Source organism: Myxocyprinus asiaticus, chromosome 23, assembly GCF_019703515.2.
Source record: "Myxocyprinus asiaticus isolate MX2 ecotype Aquarium Trade chromosome 23, UBuf_Myxa_2, whole genome shotgun sequence".
NCBI lineage: Eukaryota > Metazoa > Chordata > Actinopteri > Cypriniformes > Catostomidae > Myxocyprinus > Myxocyprinus asiaticus.
Window position 1 is genome coordinate 8173349 of NC_059366.1, and position 20561 is coordinate 8193909.

Here is a 20561-nt window from a genome sequence, read left to right on the forward strand (position 1 = left end):
TAAGTACTAAGGGTATGAAGACTTTTGAACAGGGGTCATTTCATTTTTTTCTTTGTTGCCATGTTTTGTTTTATGATTGTGCCATTCTGTTATAACCTACAGTTGAATATGAATCCCATGAGAAATAAAAGAAATGTTTTGCCTGCTCACTCATGTTTGCTTTAAAAATGGTACATATATTACCAATTCTCCAAGGGTATGCAAACTTTTGAGCACAACTGTATATACATATAATTTTTTTGATCACTTCATTATTTTAATTGCTTTTTCATTTCGTCTGGAGTGCAATTTGAATTTAGAAATGTATTTGATTTAAGTTTTTCATTTTTAAATAAATTAATTTTCAATGCAAAATCACTAAAGCAAGAATATTCACCGATCCCTCAGCCCGGGGGATGCCGATATAATTGGATATTGCAATTTTATTTTATATATATATCATGAAGGAGGGAACAAGACGCATTAATTCACACACACACTATGTATTTTCCCGAACAACACACATTTTAATTGCACTTTTTCAGGACACTGTATTTTAAAGAATTTTGTAAAAATCCAAATAACTTTACAGATCTTTATTGTAAAGGATTTAAACAATGTTTTCCATGCTTGTTCAATGAACCATAAACAATTAATGAACATGCACCTGTGGAACGGTCATTAAGACACTAACAGCTTACATACGGTAGGCAATTAAGGTCAGAGTTATAAAAACTTAGGACACTAAAGAGACCTTTCTACTGACTCTGAAAAACACCAAAAGAAAGATGCCCAGGGTCCCTGCTTATCTGCGTGAACGTGCCTTAGGCATGCTGCATGGAGGCATGAGGACTGCAGATGTGGCCAGGGCAATAAACTGCAATGTCCGTACTGCGAGACGCCTAAGACAGCGCTACAGGGAGACAGGAAGGACAGCTGATCATCCTTGCAGTGGCAGACCACGTATAACAACACCTGCACAGGATCAGTACATCAGAATATCACACCTGCGGGACAGGTACAGGATGGCAACAACAACTGCCCGAGTTACACCAGGAATGCACAATCCCTCCATCAGTGCTCAGACTGTCCGCAGTAGGCTGAGAGAGGCCGGACTGAGGGCCTGTAGGCCTGTTGTAAGGTAGGTCCTTACCAGACATAACCGGCAACAACGTCGCCTATGGGCACAAACCCATCTTCGCTGGACAAGACAGGACTGGCAAGAAGTGCTCTTCACTGACGAGTCACGGTTTGTCTCACCAGGGGTGATGGTCGGACTTGCATTTATCGTCGAAGGAATGAGCGTTACACCGAATAAAGTTCTCAGTGAGTGCATTTAAATACAAGCATTATTCAAGCATTTTCTCATTGAATTTCCAACAAAAATAGCTGCAGTTATATATACCACTACAAGTGATATAGAAATTACTGACACAGTGAAACAAGATTTTGGTCATACTGCCACCCCTACAACTGACTCACCCGAGCAATTATATATAATAATCCACAGAACAAGCAATTATAAATGTGCCCTCTTGTGTGCAGCTCACCTCCAGCTGGAGTTTTGGCAGGCTCCTCGTCAGAGTCCGACTCCTCACTGCTGGAACTGCTGTCTTTTTTCCTGCCCGCCACCACAGGCTGAACAGCGGGTTTCACAGCCACAGGTGTCTGTACAGCAAACAAATAGGCTGTGATACAGGAAGAGCAAACCTACAGTGATACCAAAACATGCTCAGGTAAACTGCATCAACTTTCAGACCTTCACTGGAACTTTAGCTGGAGCCTCATCTTCAGAGTCACTGGAGTCTTCAGAGCTGTCGCTCTCTGCTTTTGAAGCTGCTGGCTTCGCTAGAGCAGCTTTCACTGTTACAAAGAAAACATGAATTTATAATGGAACATTAATTGGAACTAGAACCATTAATTCCTAACAATTGCCATCCCTGGGCTAGGGTTGCACGGTATACCAGCACTAACAAATCATCAAAACATTGAAAAAACGGTACGATGGTTCACATGACGCCATGCGAGAGACAGCCGTGTGAGACACGAGCTCTGCGAACTTTGCTAGTTTTTATTATTTTCATGTTGTGAACCAGTGAGATTCGATACACCCAATTACATACTTGCTCTTTGAGGTAAATATGGCAAAGAAGTCCAAATTCTCAGACTCTGGAGACATTAAAAGACACTTACGTGTTCAAGCTGAGGCCTCTGACGGGACTGCGGACCGGAGACACGATTTGGACGGCATGTCGGGAGAAGATATTCAGCGTCAGTTGTCCAACATGTTGGTGATGTTGACGAAGGTTCTTGCTGACTTGGAGGATCTCGCTGTAATACGTTGATCGATTATGGCGATGGAAACAAAATTCTCCGAGTTGTTTACAAGAGTGACAGAAGTTGAAAAACGAATCGATTATCTTGTCATCAGAAAGGGAATTAACCGCTAATCCGCCCGCGTCCAAAACAGATTTGGAATTAATTTTGGAAAAACTGGAATATTTTGAAAATATGAGCCGAAGGAATAACATAGGAATTGTTGGAATTCCTGAGCATGAAGAGGGCAGAGATATGGTGAAACTCCTGGATGAGTTTTTCCCCGAGTCTGCTGGACATAACAGGCCACAAGCTGGAAATCGAGCGAGCTCACAGAGTCCTTGCTCGCAGATCTGCTGAGGGAGACAGACCCCGATCAATTCTGGCCAGATTTCTGAAATCATCCGATAAAGATCTCGTGTTGCGCCAGGCGAGGAGCAAAGGGAAGCTTTCTTGGAAGAACCATAATATTTTCTTGTTCCCGGACTTTGCGAATTCCACAAGAGAGAAACGCGATCGGTTCAAGGAATGCAAGAAACTCTTACATCAGAAAAAGATCTTGTTTGCCCTGATGTTCCCGGCCAAACTGATTATAGAAACGATGAATGGTCGCAAAGTATTTACTTGTCCAAAACAGGCACTCTCTTTTATAAATACATTGGAGTAAGCCATTTGATGTTTCTTATATTAGTGGACTGACTCGTGGTTCTGGGACTCTATTATCTGAGGAAGCTGGGTGCCAATTTTGTTTCTTTTTGCGTTGACTCCGCCTAGCGGCTGGAGTTTGTTTTGTGGCATGACTCCAAGAAACATTTGCATTGACGGAAGATCTTTTTCCCCCGGCCAGATCGAGAATGGACACTTTGGATGACCACAAAATATCTATATGCTCACATAAAGGACGTCTTTTATAAAGTTGACGGGCTGAGTAAGTTATGGTGGTTTTTTTTTTTGTTTTGTTTTTGTTTTTTTTGCGCGGCCTCCGAGTTAGCTTGGCTCTTTATCATCCGAGGAACCGGGATGCCGGTTTTGTTTTTCACGCTGGCTCTGCCTAATGGCTGGAGCTTGTTTTGTGGAATTACACTACTTCGGGACAGTTGTGGTTAAACACGTTTGTTCTTTGTGCTTATGCCTCCTAGAAGAATGATTACCTCATCTGCTGCACTCATAACAGCCAGCTCACTGAACAATTGTTTGTCTGTCTGAGGAAACTGAACGGCTTTATATCAGCTGGAATTTATTTTGTGGAGGTACACACCTTCGAGACAGTTCTGTGAATGAATCTACATGTTTTTTCTGTTATGCTGCCTGTTGGCTGGGGTATGTTTTACAAAGTATTTTCCGTTATTGTAAATGTGCCTCACAAAATTTGTGCAGAAGCACCGGACTCGAGCAACCCGATGGCAAAGTTGTCGCGGGGGCTCTCATAGGCGTACATGGACTCTTTGAGTTTTGAGGGATTGTTGCCGGTTGGCTCTGTCGTGCGCGGGGTTAATGCGCACGTTTTTCTTTTTTCTGTTTGTTTTGTTCCGGGGGAAGTTCGGGGTTTGATTGTTGCATTAATGGGGAATGTGGTCTGTATAATTTTGTTTTTGACACACTCTTTTTTAAAAAAAAAAAATTATTTTATCAATGTCAAATGTTAATGTGAATGGGTTCTCTCTCCACATGGAATGTGAATGGGTTAGGGCACCCCATAAAAAGGAAGGTTATTTCTGTTCTTAAGCGCAAGAAATATGATAGTGTTTCTTCAAGAAATGCATCTTTCCCCGCAAGAAGCTGAAAAATTTGGGAAGATATGGGGTGGGCATGTTTTCTTTAGTGCTGGCTCAGGTAAGAGCAGGGGAGTCATTATATTGATTAATAAAAATATACAATTCAAATGTCTCAAACAGATTAAAGAAATTAGGAAGAGTCATTGTTGTGTTAGGAGAAATTCAGGGGCAAAGGTTGATTTTGGCCAATATTTACGCACCTAACGTTGATGATCAGGGCTTTTTTATAGATCTTGAAGGGATGTTGCAAGCTGCTGGCATCTCTCATGACATAATATTGGGAGGAGACTTTAATCTTTTGATGGACTCAGTCCTTGATCACAGTGAAGCAAAAGTGTGTAAACCCCCTAGAGCTACATTGACACTTCACAAGATCTGTAAAAATCTTGGTCTTGTAGATATCTGGCGACTTTTGAACCCAACTGGTAGGGATTATACATTTTTTTCATCAGTTCATAAGATTACTCTAGAATAGATTTTTGTTTTTTTTTATATCTAAGTCCCTCATTTCATCGGTTGTTGATTGCTCAATTGGAAATATCTTAGTCTCAGATCACGCCCTGGTGAGTTTAGAGATATTGCCACATACAGTGGCAATGGGAGGCACTTAAGGCGGTTCTTAGGGTCGAATCATACAGTAAGCCTCATTTATCAAAAAACTCAAAGCACGAGAACTTGTGGAGTTGGAAGGAAATATTAAACGTGCCGAGGCAGAGCTGAAGCGCCGTATGTCATCTGATGGCCTCAGAGAATTGACCCGATTGAAATACAGGTATAATACTATTTTGTCGCAGAAAGTGGAGTTTTGGTTGTTCAGGGCAAGACAGTCATACTTTGAGTCAGGGGACAAAGCAGGGAAGCTTTTGGCTAGATATATAAAGCAGAGAGAGTCTTTTTCTACCATTCCCTCAGTGAAATCTGATGGTGGTGAAATTTTTACCTCAGCCACTGATATTAATAATGCTTTTAAAGAATTCTATCTTGATCTCTATAGTTCCACGTCTTCGTTTTCTGATGAAGATATTAGAAATTTTGTGGAACCATTAGAACTCCCTAAACTGACGAATGAGCAAAAAAACTCTTGATTCTGAGATAACCCTGGAGGAACTTGACGAGGTAATCAAGTCCCTACCTACTGGTAAGGCTCCGGGGCCAGATGGTTTTGCCGCTGATGCTACAGAACTGGCTCCACTTTTGTTAGAAATTTATACTGAATCATTAAAGAATGGAAAGCTTCCACCAACCATGACACAAGCCCGGATCAGTCAGATTCTTAAAAAGGACAAAGATCCAAGCGAGTGTAAAAGTTACCGTCCAATTTCCCTGATCCAGATAGATGTAAAAATTCTGGCTAACCGATTAAGTTATGACATCTCTTATACATGTAGATCAGGTGGGGTTTATTCAGGGTCGTAGCTCTTCTGATAACATCAGGCGTCTCATCAATATCATGTGGTCAGTGGCGAATGATCAGACTCCGGTCACTGCCATCTCACTTGACGCCGAAAAGGCGTTTGATATGGTAGAATGAGATTATCTTTTTAAGAGTCTGGAAATGTATGGGTTCGGGAGTACATTTATTGGTTGGATCAAGTTTCTTTATAGACACCCTGTAGCAGCGGTACAAACAAATGGATTAATTTCAGATTATTTTACTTTGGATAGGGGCACCCGTCAGGGTTGCCCTCTTTCCCCATTATTGTTCTGTCATGCCCTGGAACCATTAGCAGCCACGATAAGAAAAGATGATGATTTTCCAGGGGTGGTGGCGGGAGGTGTGGCGCATAAGCTTCTGCTTTATGCAGATGATATTTTATTATTCGTCTCCAACCCCACTAGATCTATGCCTTGCCTCCACAGAATTATTAATTCCTTTTCCAAGTTCTCAGGATACAAAGTCAACTGGTCTAAATCCGAAGCTTTGGCTTTGACAGCATACTGTCCAGTAAAGGCCTTCAAGCCAGGCACCTTCCAGTGACCCAAACAGGGCATTAAGTATTTGGGCATTTTATTCCCAACAAATTTGTCTGATTTAGTCAGAGTTAATTTTGACCCTTTAATAAAACGGTTTTCGAGTGATGTAGACAGGTGGGCTTCATTACATTTATCGATGATTGGGAAGGATAATGTTATTAAAATGAACTGTATTCCAAAATGTAACTACTTTCTCCCAGTAGATGTCCCCCTCTCTTATTTCAAGCAATTTGATAGCATAGCGAAGTCTTTCATTTGGATTGGTAAGCGCCCAAGACTACATTTCAATAAATTACATAGGCCGATTGACAAAGGTGGGCTAGGCCTACCCAAGATTTTGTTTTATTATTATGCATTCGGTCTCAGACATTTGGCTCATTGGTCGCTTCCACCTGAAAGAGCCCCTCCCTGGTTCTGCATTGAACAAGAACTCCTTGCCCCTATTTTGCCATTGCACAGCCTTTCCATCAAACTAAATAGAGAAGTTAAATCACACCCCATTATTTCACAATTACACTCAGTATGGACAAAATTTTCCAGAGTGTTTAATTTAGATATTTATCTAAATGCTGCCTCGAGCCTATGGCTAAACCCCAAACTATGCATTAATAAGTCCCCTTTTTGTTGGTCAGAGTGGACTGCGAGGGGGGTTAATTCACTCGGTGATCTTTACGAGAGCGGTGTGATGAGATCCTTTGAAAATTTGGTTCAATACTTTGGGATCCCCAGATCTCAGTTTTTTAGGTATCTTCAGTTACGCCATTTGCTCTGTACTATTTTTGGGAATAGCATACACCCTCCTAAAGCAGCAGATACTCTAGGAGTGGTGATTTCTGCTTTTGGAAAGGTCAATGAGGTATCAGTGTATTACTCCTTATTAATTCAGAGTCTTGGGGACGTAGTCTCAACCACTCTCAAGAGATTATGGGAGAAAGATTTAAACCTGGAATTGGAGGAGAGAGAATGGGCTAGGATTTTAAAAAACATAAAAACTGCATCGAGAGATGCAAGGGTGCGCCTTATACAATTCAAGATTTTACATCGGTTCTATTGGACCCCCTCTAAATTGTATAGGCTTGGTCTTAAAGACACACCCACCTGCTGGCGATGCCAATCAGAGGAAGGAGACATGGCCCATGTTCTTGGTGGTGCACTGAGATTCAGGAATTTTGGTTGAAGATACAGAGTGTTCTGTGTGACGTGTTGGGCATTCAGATTTCGTTTTGCCCCAGACTCTGTGTTTTGGGTGATGGGGCGGTCATCGACGTAGGTGATAAATACATAATCAATTGGATCCTCACTAGTGCGATGATAGGCAGGCAGATTGTTTTAAGGGGTTGGAAGTCGGTGGGAGCACCCTCAATTCGGGAGTGGTGCGAAGAGATGGGAAAGGTGGCAGCCTTCGAAGAGGTATCATGTAGAAGGCTGGGGATATGGGATTCTTTTATTGGGAAATGGGATAGATATTTGACGTTTTTGGGGGGCTCTCGCAGTGGGTCTGTGGAGAGGTATAGTTTAGAGTTGTATGTTTATTACAGGTGTATGTGTATGTATATATGTATGTGTGTGTATGTATGTGTGTGTATATATATATGTGTGTGTGTGTGTGTGTATATATATATATATATATATATATATATATATATATATATTATTTTATTCTCTGTAAATGTGTGTACTTATGTAAGACCACTGGGATGTTCGTTTGGGGTGGGGTTCTTGATCGGAGAGGGGAAGTAGTTGGTGTTAATGTTGAATCACCGTATATGTTTTGTTTTTCTTTGTTTTGAAAATTAATAAAAATGTTAATCACAAAAAAAGGTACGATATCACCTTAATTTCAGTACCATATTAAAGTATGCTGCCATTAGCAAAATGTAATGTGAGCGTTGTAAGATGAAATCAAAGACCATTTGAAAATAATAGTCTCGATATGGCCAAGTGTGATCATTAAACAGCAGAAGGATGTCATTGAAATAAATAATACAGTCACATGCGCTGCACTCCATAGAATGAATGAGAGGCTACGCTCTGCTGTCATTTTCATACAAACAGGCGCGCACACACACACGCACGCAACACACAATACTACTGCTTGATTTTCATGCAGTGTGTCCAATAGTGTCCATCTGCAGAGCCTCAGAGCAGTGTGTTTAGTGTATAAACGGCTGTGAACTGAGATTTCAGCTTGCGAGCCGTGGGAAGTTTGATATAACGAACCCTTCAAAAATAGGAAGAACTTCAAAGGTCTTTCAAAATAAAGGTCCTGCTGAAATGAGAGCTTTAACTGGATGCATGAAATTGAAGTCACTACGACAGATATTACTACTGTATAAAAGTGTTTTATGCAAAGTTGCAATAATACTCATAATAACAATAATATAATATTAAATGGTTATATAATTAGTAATATTATCTGTAAGTAATATCACAAAAGCTGAATACCAGAACTGAATATCAGCATGTTGCGATTCAGCCATGGCAGCCTCAGGTAATCAGACTGCTTTCATTTAATGTTTTCATTAATACTGTAAAGCTCTGTTGTGCACCTTTTTTGTTTTTTATCAAAAATAATTCGAAATTATTATATTTTCATTTGATCAAAGCTGTACAGTATGTAACTGATTAAACACAATTATACAATAAAACAGAGAAGGCATAATTTTATGCACTTTATGCAGTTCTTTTTGCCAATCATTTTCTGTGTAATTTCATCAAAAATCTGAGGTTTTTAATTTGCTGCCTAAGTAACGAGTTGGTACCTTGGTATCGATACTGGGGCTGGTATCGTACCGAAGCCAAAATTTTGGTGTCGGAGCAACCCTACCCAGGGCAATGCTTAAGATTAGGGATGAGTCACAATGGTCATCTATTCAATTAGTGTGGTCCGACTAGCTGTTTCTGAAAATATTAAGTTCTGCACATCCCTACTTAAAGGAATATTCCGGGTTCAATATAAGTTAAGCTCCATCGACAGCATTTGTGGCATAATATTCATTACCACAAACATTTATTTTGACTTCTCTCCTTTTCTTTAAAAAAAAAAAAGCAAAAATCAGGGTTACAGTGAGGCACAATGGAAGTGAATGGGGCCAATTTTTCAAAGTTAAAATATTCACCGTTTCAAAAATAAAGCCACAACACAAACAAACTGTATGTAAACATGATTTTAGTGAGATATAATCACTTAACCTTTTCTGTGTAAAGTTATAGCCAATTTTACAACTTCGTTATGTATGATGTAGTCAACAAACCCTAAAATTACCATAAAAATTACCATTTAAACAACTTTACAGCTCAAATAATACATGAGTTTTAACAGAAGAATTAATGTAAGTGCTTTTATAAAATAACAAGCTTCACATTTCTGCCTTTAAACCCTCCAAAAATTGGCCCCATTCACTTCCATTGAAAGTGCCTCACTGCAATCTCAATTTTTGCTTTTTTGTAAGAAAAGGAGGGAAGAGTCTAAAATGTTTGTGGTATCAACAGTATGACACAAATGCTGTCGATTGAGCTTAACTTGTATTGAAACCGGAATATTCCTTTAAGATGACAGTTAAGTGATACACCTATGCACCTTCTGTGGCTTTCTTAACAGGTGCAGCATCTTCCTCATCGCTGCTAGAGTCTTCACTCGAACTCTCTTCATCTTTCCTTGCTTTTTTAGCTGAGGGGCCGTTGACCGCCCCGGGGCCATTGGTGACCGCTTTGCGCTTTTTGGTCTCAGGGGACCTGGAGCAGGCAAAAAGAAATTTACAACCCAGCAGTGGAATTAATGGGATAGTTCACCCAAAAATGAAAATTCTCTCATCATTTACTCTCCCTCATGCCATCCCATCTGTGAATTACTTTCTTCTGCAGAACACAAACGAAGATTTATAGAAAAATATCTCAGCTCTGTAGGTGCAAAAATTCTGTGTTCAGCAGAAGAAAGAAAGTCATACACATTTGAGATGGTATGAGGGTGAGTGAATGAGAGAATTTCCATTTTTAGGTGAACTAATCCTTTCATATCAAAGATATCTGACCAAAGACGAGCTAAATGAACAGTATGTTCAGACTTAAGATAAAACACAGCTTGTACATACTTCACCCAAAAACTGAAGATGTCCAGAAGACTGTCCTCATTTTGGTCCTGAGTTTTCTGATGAAATGAAAAAGGAAAAATATTTCACACTTAATACAAGTTAATACTTTTCAGTCAATATTTTTATGTATAAATGTAATTTCGTAGGAGGCAGAGGAGACCGGGCAATTGTCACAGTACATTTTTTGTTGGTTAAAGTTAACATAAATGACATGTTTACACAGTTGCTGAAAGCCATCACACTAGACCTTTGCTGAGTGGTCAAACACGATTGTAACACTTGTTAAAATGAAAACTGTCTGACTGCTTTTTTCAAACCGGTAACGTCATAGGCAGCTCCTTTAAATACATTAATACTGACAGCTAAAAAAAAAAAAAAATTACTACCAAATGAACAAGTAGAAAGTGTAAAAGTAACATTTAGTTTAAGATGTGCTGATTTGTATTCATATATAATTTGTAAACTAAATATCATAAGTCTCTATCATTACAGCTTTTCCTCAATAGCTCTCTATTATTATTATTGACACATATGCATGTTCTTATACCAAAAGACTGCAGGTAGATTTGTAATAGTATGCGAGTTTGAAAAAGAAAAAATTAGGTGTTAAATTCTGTTACACCACACATAACGTCAAATTAACCTGTTGCAAATATCTTAGAAGATGATCGATAATTTTGAACTTAGAAAAAAAAAAACAATAAAGAGTTAACAGAGTTGGCTATTATAATACAGATGAAAATTACACAGAAACCACCAACGGGCAGAAATTAATAGTATTTAAGCACAAGACATTTACGCAGCGTCTACACACGTGTTCCACACAAACTGCGTGTCATGTCCCACGCGTGTGCTCAACTACACGCGCCGATCGGCACACTGCACAACTTCAACACACACACGCGCACGACTTCATAACGAACGTGCAAAGCGGCACTTACCACTTTAGCCTGCTTTAAAAACTCTTTCGCGGCTTTGGCGAACTTGTTCTCCACGAGAAACGAGTACACATGCTGGTAGAGATCACTGGGCACCGTACTATCCTGCGCCATTTTCACTGCACTCACTCGGAGCAACACTGCGATTGGCTATTTCACTGTCACGTGCAGCCGCGAAAAATGGCGCACAATAAATGTGTCACAATACATCGAATCAATGTCTTTTGACAAAATCCATTTCTTTAGACTTTCTTATTGATTATTGAGTTTAGGCGTGTGTTTTTTCACACCACAACTGTGGCTGAGCTTCTAACAATAAGAGGTTTATTCTTAACTCTTGAAGATCAACCAAAATGACACAACGATTTATTTTGACGTGTTTCTCCTTTTCTTTAAAAAAAAAAAAAGCAAAAAGCGGGGTTACAGTGAGGCACTTACAATGGAAGTGAATGGGGGCCAATCTGTAAACGTATATAAAATATAGCCACAAGACGTAAACAATATGCATGTAAACATGATTTTAGTGAGATAAAATCAATTACTAACCTTTTCTGTGTAAAGTTATAGCCAAATTTATAACTTCATTACCATGACGATGCATGACAACAAATCCTAAAATGACGATTTAAACAACTTTACAGCTCAAATAATACATGTGTTTTAATAGAATTAATGCAAGCGCTTTTATAAAATAACAAGCTTCACATTTCTGCCTTTAAACCCTCCAAAAATTGGCCCCCATTCACTTCCATTGTAAGTGCCTCACTGTAAGCTCGATTTTTGCTTTTTTTAAAGAAAAGGAGGGACGAGTCGAAATAAATTTTTGTGGTAATCAACATTATGCCACAAATGATGTCGACTGAGCTTAACTTGTATTGAACCCGGAATATTCCTTTAACCAATGTACAATGTGTATGATTTAACAATGATCAGAGTCCATAAGGATGATTTGAAGCATAAAAGGATGTTTTGTATGACAGAAGAAAGTAACTGTCGTGTTTTAGAAGGAGACGAGGGAGAGTCACCTGATTGGCTGTTGCAAAAGTCGTACAAATTGGACCCAACTCGATTTAGCCAACTCATATGAATCCATCAGATTTCTCTATGGGAGTGTGTATCCAAAATTTGACACTCACCAAATGGGTAACCACCACATAACTAAGAAATTGGGTACAAACATAAACAGAAAAACACATTATTACAAATACCACAACAACAACATTTTACATTTTAAGAAGAAAATGTGAATGGTGCTTGCCTGAGCAAAACGTAATGTAACGCAATACTGACCAGCAAGGACAAAAATACAAATGCATAGAAATCCACACTACACACTCCTCATTGCTGACAGATTCATGTGTGCTTATATATTTTTATGTTCATATCCAAAACAACATGGAAATAAGATACTAATGATAATGTACAGTGTGACAATATATATATATATGTTTTTTTTTTTTTTTTTTTTTTTTGTATTTAAAAAGAACAGCGCAAAAAGTGGATGGAAACTTAATTAAGCCTGGTTTATACTTTGGAAGAAGCAGATTTTTTTTTCTACTGGAGGAAGTAAAGCACACTGATAGGTAGCATAATTATTTTCAGGACACCGGCGTTGTGCCGAAATTGGTGATCAAGAGAAATCTGTGACTAGAGGTCGCTGTTCATCAAACATTAGAGCGAGAACGCGCTTGGCGCACGTGCACGTTATCGTGAGCGCGCCTGGAGAGTCAATGTGTTGACAATGCTGCGGAGAAACAGCTGCGTCGAGTGAGTGGTGCTGTAAAATCGGGTTCATTCACTTAAAGAAATATCTTTATTAGACAAGCTATCCGTGCTCTCTTCTCATGATTTAATATTTTTCTGTTTGTGCTTTGCCATTGTGTATGTTATTTATGCATCAAATATATTAATAAATCGATGTGTAGTCCAGAGTTAATTGTTCATTTTAATTTTTTGGTGTGTGTTTACCATTGTGATGGTTCATTAAGTATAAAATATATTTATAAAAGTATAATAATTATTATTATCAGTATTATTATTACGGTTATTTATAATAAGACTTCTTTTTTTTTTTCTTCTTTTTTTTAACAAACTTGATGTCTATACTCCACTGATTTATCTCTAAAAAGCATTTTAATGTTAAAGTCTTTAATGTCCTCCAAATTAATTCTGGTATAATGTGGTGTCCCCTAAGCCTAATAGATATAAATAAAATAAGAAAGCACACAGTCAGGTTGTTTTTCTTTTATTATTTTCATAAACCAGTACTGATAAATGAATTGGGAACACGCTGTGTGAGCGTTCTTTGGCATTTCTCAAACACTAGTTGTAGCCTGATGCTTGTTGCCCAAACATGTTTTGTTTGAACATGTACTGTACATTGCAGCTATTCATCTTCTCTGATTTTGCTTTCTCATGAAATGAAACTTAAGGTAGTCCTCAAATGTGATTGGACAGTGGTGGATCTATGTAAGTGATACCTCACAACAGTTGCCCTGATTTAATAGGTATATAAAGAAAGCATGAGAGGTTGTGTAACTCTTTCAGTAAGGATTCTCATCTGTAACACTCTTTAATAATGAATACTTTTTTTTATTGCTGAATTGAGTTTCCCAGAAAGAGAAGAATCATGTATCCTTTATGGCCTCTGCTGTTTCTTCATGTTTCTGCACAGCGTTGGACTCTGTTTGGTTAGTATATCAAACCTCTGGTTTTAGATTAAATAAGAATGTGAACTGCTCTGCACAGCAAAGAATTGCACTAAGAATGACTTTAAAGACATTTCTTAGAGTTTCAGTGTTGGCATTGTTATTGCATTTTGCCTCAGTAATGTTGCAATGTGTTTTTATCTACTGTTACCATAGAGTAGTTTTAGAAACATTTTGTGTACATTTTCTCTTAATAAAGATGTTTTACTTGCTCCAGATGAGAAGTTAAAGCCCACACGGGAAGGCAGAGTGAGAATGGTGGGTGATCTGCCTTCATCTGGTCGTGTGGAGGTGTATCATGATGGACAGTGGGGTTCAGTTTGTGATGATGGATGGGAACTGGCTGAAGCTCAGGTGGTGTGTCGTCAGCTGGGTTTTCCTGGAGCTATATCAGCCACGGCTGGAGGACATTATGGTGAAGGCAAGTTCCACAGCACAACGTATGGGAAAGAATTTGATTGTTGTGCTTTGTCAACAATTGACTGATTTCTTGACCCTTTTTAGGCTCTGGTCCGATCTGGCTGGATGACATCAACTGTAAAGGCTCGGAGAACTCATTGTCTGATTGCTACTTCAAAGGTTGGGGTGTTACTGACTGCACACATAAAGAGGATGCAGGAGTTGTCTGTGAAACTGGTGAGCCATCTACTGGATCTACCTAAACTTTCGAGTCTTGCTTATGCACTGGTTTATGGAATTTGCCTTGTGATCTTATTTTATCTGGTGCTGGATCCGTCATGATTTTGTTCAGATTTTCTGATTTTGACATTTTGAATGGAGCAGGGTTGGAACAACGCATGTTTTGAAAGTGAAATGTCAGGGTTTATTAATATTTTTCAATAATGTCTGATTTGTTATACAGTATATTGTGAGGTTTTTGAGGTACTTTTTTAAACTTGTCCTAGGCCATTGGTCCGATTGGAACAAAATTTGGCAGGAGTCCCTCCTGACAAAATAAAACATGGTTACTGCAGTTTTACTATAGTAACACTAAGGTTAGTAATACAAGTGTGGTTTTAAAAACCACAAATGAACCATGGTGTTAGTAAAACTAACCATGTTCTTTGGCAGAATGATTATGACTTTTATCAGCTTAGTTTATATATTCCTATATTGTTACTGCAGTTTTACAGACTGCTCTCACAGTGAAATCAGAAACAGTAGGTTTACTTTTCTTTGGCTAAAATCGGTCTGTGCTTATCGAAATGCCAAACACTGCCCCCAGTGGTCAAGGCGGTAAGTGTTGTTATATCGGCACATTTTCCGGGTGTATTGTCTACAAAGGGACGCCAAAAGCCAGTTGTAAAGCGAATTGTTTTTAGCTGTACAGGCTTTAATACAGTGAAGAGGAATACATATTTAATAAAGTGAACCCCCAACACAAACTCCAAACATAAACCTAACCATCAGTGGAGTAAAAATGTAATGTTAGATGGAAAATACAACCTCTGAATCATGCTCGTCACCGATTAAGCAAATGCAGTTACTTTCTGATTTTAACATGGGATCCAAACCCAGGTTTCCTGTTATGCTGACGCAACGTGCTTCCGGTTGCACCACGGGGGAAGGTAAACATACTGGAGCCAATGCAAACATGTCTGATAGAAACTGCAGCTTGTCAATGAGTTGGCCTAATGTGGCCGATCCTAGATCTCGGAAACAACATGACTACGTCCCGTTTGATCATGTTGGGTTTTACCATGACTATCATGGATATAATATTGGATACTGTTGTAAACCATGGTACATTTTTGGTTATTGGAACGCAGAACTATTGCGTGGGAATGCAAAACCATTTAAGAGATAAATTCCCTCTCTGGCACCATAACGGGGTTCTGTACAAGAGGACATTTTAAGGACATACACAAAATTAACCAGTAAAAGTCCAAGTGGGGGTGCTATAATTAAAAGAATCTCAGGCCGAATTCCAATGGAATCCCTCTGCCCTACTCACTCCAAATTGCAGAGCTCTTGAAGTGGGTGCTCTGAAGGGACAGTCTTGTGGAAGGAGTCTTCGAGAAAGGATTAATTTTCTTACTTTAGTTTGGAATGACCCTTCAAGTGGCTTCCACTTCCTGAAGTGCCCTTCAAGGGTGCAACAATGCCATTTGTAAATCGTCCATAACTGCAACAGATAAGAAAGTTGACATTCACCACCCTTAGGAGACAACTGTATTCTGTTATGCCAAATTTGGAAATTGTGGTTTTTTTCTCCTCTTTTCCAGTGTGCATAGACCCCGATAGTTGCTGTTTTCATCTATATTTTAAAACTTAATTTCTATTACTATTATTTTTTAACTAGAAAATTATATTACTATTTTTATTATCAATAAACATACAATATTTTACATTTTCTTTGTAGGTAAAAACATGAGCAGCAATCATCAGTTCTCTGTGGATAACAGTCTGGGTTTGTCTGAAGATCTTGGTGTTCTGTTTGACAGTGGAGATGGTTGTGATTTCAGCATTTACGTACGTGACCTCAGCGAAGACGCAGAGTTGACGTTTTGTGTGCACAGTTTGATCCTCATGGTTTATCCAAAAATAAACATAACACAAGACTCCAGAAATGTCACAGTGGAGGTCAGCCAGACTTGCCATCCTCACGTCTCTGCTTTTCTTAGGTAACTTTTCGAATTCCACAACTTTTATACTATGGGTCATTCTTAACATTTGCGCACATTGGATAAGTCGGTATGAACGCCAGCAAATACATTTATGTCCAATGTGAAATCAGGGTAATGAAAAATCTACAATGTGTCAATTATTTTATGCTTAAACCGATTAAGGAGACCCGTTTCAGGCATTTACAAGACAAAACACATAGTTGGCTTAATCGTTATCAATGTAAGATTGTGAATGTAAACACGCGCTGTGTTAGATACTAACAGTATCTGATGTGTTTTTTCTCAGGTATTTGTACACACGCCAGGTTGATGTTTCCATCACATCGGCCCAATGCCTCCATCAGTTGGCTCATATCTTTGGAGTGAAGAAGCTAATGGAGGATGTCGGCAGGGTCTTCGCTTTACTCATTCCTGAAGACAACAGCTTCCAGACCCAGGTATCAATGTACGAGTATGGTGTCCGCACAGGCGATCTTGTTCTGCAGGAAAACGTCCTTCAGTACCTTTCCTGGAACTGTGAGTTCCTCATAAGTTCTCCGGTGTGGAGCACCCTCTCCTTTCACATGATGGACGCTCTGCTGCTGCGCTCAGATCTGGTTGTGAAAGATGAAGCTTTTCTTCTTGAAGCACTGGAGGGCTGGATCCAAGACAAAGGCGATGCAGTTAGTCCAGAACAACAGGCCAGTCTCCTGAATCACATCCGCTTTCTGTTGATCCCAGTAGATAAACTCTATGACCTGCTGTATACCTCAAGTGTTCTACATCAGAATCATGAGAAATTGTATCTAACTGGCATGCTCAAAGGCTTTCAGTTCAATGCTCTTCCCTTCTCTAAGATGAGGAGGCAAATGGACAACATCAGTAATGAGTATCTACCTAGAATCTACACAGCAAACGAGTGGACTGTATTCATCAATGACACCACTGTTAATCACCAGTACAATCACTACTACCATGGCCAAAATAACAGAATTCAAACGCTCTCAACTCCTGTACACACTAGTGCTATTTTCAAAGACCAAAAGGTCCAATGGCAAGCGCAGGTTTTTCTTAGCATTCAAGAGTGCTCTAACTATGGTTTTACATGCGATTCTCTCCCTGTTGCAAGGTTCTATTTGTATAGCAATATGTACGATTATGCCAGAACCATTCGCTACAACAACCGGTTGATTCTCAGCTGTAAAAATGTAAACAATGTCTTTCATGTTCAAGATTTCAAAAACGATGTGGCAGTGATTCCAAAAAACAGCAGTATGGGCCTGCCGAACCCCTGTCCTGATGACTACAATTTTAGATTTGTAGTGCGTCCAGAGTATATCTGATGACTTCAGGTTGGTTCCTGCAGGCCTTTTAGTTCTCTTCTGTCCAGTCGATCAAATAGTTTTCAATTCATGTTTAATCTTCATTGATGTTGTGATGTTGATTTATGATCTTCTGAATAAATTTGTCAAATTTTCAAATGTTTCCTCTATTGATCATATTGTTAACATTAATAATTTTGGAGTGTTTTTGAATGCGCTTAAAAAAAAATGTTCATAATTTCTTTGAAGAGTTCTAAGACATTAACTTAACCAACCAGCTCCAAGGTGAATCACAACATTAGAAAGCGTTGGGTCGCCTGTTTTCACAATGCTGATAGATTTAAACTAATCACAGTCATTGTTGATTACTAGGTTTTTTTTTCACTGTATAAAAATGTCTGTGGCAGTTATCCATTTGTATGTCTAATGCCACTCTTTGTCGGTAGTAATCGATTTAAACTAAGTAAACAGATTTACAATTCTTAGCAAGCAGAACTGGCATTGTATAAATCAATTTCTATAAGCGATGCATTATGTATTAAATAAAACCTCTAATACACTGTGCTTCCACATAACTTTATCAGTTATAATTGATAAAAAAAATAGAATTTTTATAATATATAAATTATTAATATTCCAAATAATAGTCTTTTTTCTTTTTCAAAAATGTGTTTATTTAACATACTTAATCTGCAAATCAACTACCCATTTTCCATCATTATATTAGATGTTTACCTCTTCTGAAAATCTAAAAAAGTGAAAAGATTGTCCTTGTTTTCTAACTTTTATATTTAACTTTTAAATACTTATATGCAAATTTTATGTTTGGAATTAAAATGATGATTTGTTTTATTGTGACAAAGAACAGGTCATTATTGAGTGGAGGAATTAGAAGGATTTCTTTTATCGTTACAAATTATATTATCTTCAGAAATTGAGTGAAAAGAACTGATTTTTTTATTTTTTTATTATTGTTTGGCATCCCCCTTTTGCTTTAATAACACAATGTACTCAAACTGTGTAAAGCTTTCTGTTTATTTCTAGGTTTAAATAAAAAAAAATTAAAAAAAAATGAGTGTGGTCTCACAATCCTGGACCTGTAGAACAAAATAATGAATGTCTAATAGAATTTGACAGTTTAAAAAATGTAAATTTTAATACCATTTATTTATATTTTTTTAAAGGAAATTACTTGCTTACAGAAAAAACCCCCATCATATTCAACAAAATAATCACGAACGACCATATTTGAGATATTCAGTAAATGACTTGCTTTGCACTGCTTTCATTCTCTCTGTGCAATTTATTTATTTGCCAAGATGAACTGTGGGCTACATTAGAATCTGCACTCAGAACACAGCAATTTCACTTCTTGATAAAGTTGACAGGGGGCGCTAAAACACAAAACATCGAGTGTATTTCAATTTCACTGATAATACCACTAGAGGGCGTCTACGTTATTTCCGTTGGCTGATTCCTGTAAATTTGTAAACCAACTGCTGGGCATTAAAACAGTCAGATTTCATAGGTCACATTTGCTTATGGAATTATTTTTAGATGAAATTTTATTAAGTATCAATTTATCTTTAAATCGTAGCACTTTCATATGATTTTTAAGATAATACATTATCATTATACAGTTTAAATGTGACAAAATACCTGATATCTTTATGAGGGCTATGCATCCTTAACCCCAAAGACAGGAGAGCATTTTCTTTATTTTATTTTATCTTATTTGTTTCTTTCTTGGAAAGGAAATGTCACACAACGGCTTCTTTAGTAATGCTAAGGATTGGCAGGTCGTTTGGTCAAATCACTTGAATGAGCCTTCGGGACCTCTGGGCGAGGTTAAACCGACTTCTGCACGATCATCTCTCAAAAGTCCAGAGCTGAAATCAACGATCTTACTGACTTTTCACCAAATCTCCCTGAGAGGGTCATCCCCCAAAGATGGGAGACCCCGCTGTGATTGACATTTGGAAAGAAGCCCGTCCAGATGGAGAGGTGTGAGAAAGTCTCTGAGCAATAGAGCCTGAGGGGGGAGGAACATTATTCCTCAACTGCTGAGTCACATGAGGCTCTTTGTTTGGGCCGCAGCAGCTGATATGTACAAACACACGCACATGGCCGGAGCGTGGGACTGCTGTGGCACTCTCCCACCTAAACAAACAATGAGGAAAATCAGCAGGCATCTTAGAAATTAATGACACTTGGGCAACTGAATGAGTTCGAGAAAATAAGAGTTCCTACTGAGCCCCGTTCATCTCTATAAACCATGTCTAACTGGCATAGGATCACAAATGCGACGAGTTAAACTAAAACAGAGGCTCTCAACTGGTGGGCCTGAATCTGAAAATGGGTCGCAGCATGCCTATTCTGATAGAACATCAGGGGGAAAAACTATCCTTAATATGCAAATAATTAGAATAGCAAAATAAATAGGCCTATTAACTTGAAAAGGGAGAAAACGCTTGCCCTTTTTTTTTTTTTATGTCAAAGGCTGTGTGACCAATCCAACTTCACTGTATTTTCAACATAGTCATGACAACTTGTAATAATTTGTACGAGATGGCAAAATCGTAAGATATTGTACGACATGGCTTGTACGCAATATGTACGACTTTTATACCCATAGACACCAGCTAATTAACAAACCGAATTTCAAATCAATACAATACAGGCATCAAATTTTAGCTAGCCTCCTTTCCAACACATATGATATAGGGTTTGGATAAGGGGTTAGATGTATGGAAAAATCGTAATAATATAATTTGCTGGTTTGTTTATTTGTCTTTAAGCGAGTAAAAGTTGTACGTTTTTGTACGAGGCAACTCGTTCGATTTCTTATGATT

At 38.4% G+C, this 20561-nt stretch overlaps 2 protein-coding genes across 5 annotated transcripts in view; one reads left to right on the forward strand and one right to left on the reverse strand.

Annotated features, from left to right (window-relative positions):
- LOC127413919 (nucleolar and coiled-body phosphoprotein 1-like) overlaps nt 1-11199 on the reverse strand; it is a 44074-nt gene extending 32875 nt beyond the window's left edge. For 2 of the 3 annotated variants that reach the window (XM_051651488.1, XM_051651489.1), the window contains exons 1-5: nt 11077-11199; nt 10136-10191; nt 9625-9779; nt 1739-1842; nt 1530-1647 (exon numbers count right to left, since the gene is read on the reverse strand). In XM_051651488.1, coding sequence (XP_051507448.1) covers nt 1530-1647; nt 1739-1842; nt 9625-9779; nt 10136-10191; nt 11077-11187 — 544 coding nt within the window. In that variant the 5' untranslated portion in view covers nt 11188-11199. Of the gene's footprint in view, nt 1-1529; nt 1648-1738; nt 1843-9624; nt 9780-10135; nt 10192-11076 lie in introns of those variants that run through there. The other variant, XM_051651490.1, reaches the window with a different exon arrangement.
- Nucleotides 11200-12789: 1590 nt separating this feature from the next.
- On the forward strand, nt 12790-18750 carry LOC127413931 (galectin-3-binding protein A-like). 2 transcript variants are annotated; one of them, XM_051651509.1, is made up of 7 exons: nt 12790-12840; nt 13506-13580; nt 13682-13763; nt 13999-14202; nt 14286-14417; nt 16144-16405; nt 16695-18750. In XM_051651509.1, the coding sequence occupies exons 3-7, from the start codon at nt 13703-13705 to the stop codon at nt 17728-17730; spliced, it is 1695 nt and encodes a 564-aa protein (XP_051507469.1). In that variant the 5' UTR covers nt 12790-12840; nt 13506-13580; nt 13682-13702; the 3' UTR covers nt 17731-18750. The 2 variants fall into 2 exon arrangements, with proteins under 2 accessions (XP_051507469.1, XP_051507470.1); XM_051651510.1 differs by lacking the exon at nt 12790-12840 and having other exon boundaries at nt 13506-13542.
- Nucleotides 18751-20561: the final 1811 nt, after the last annotated feature.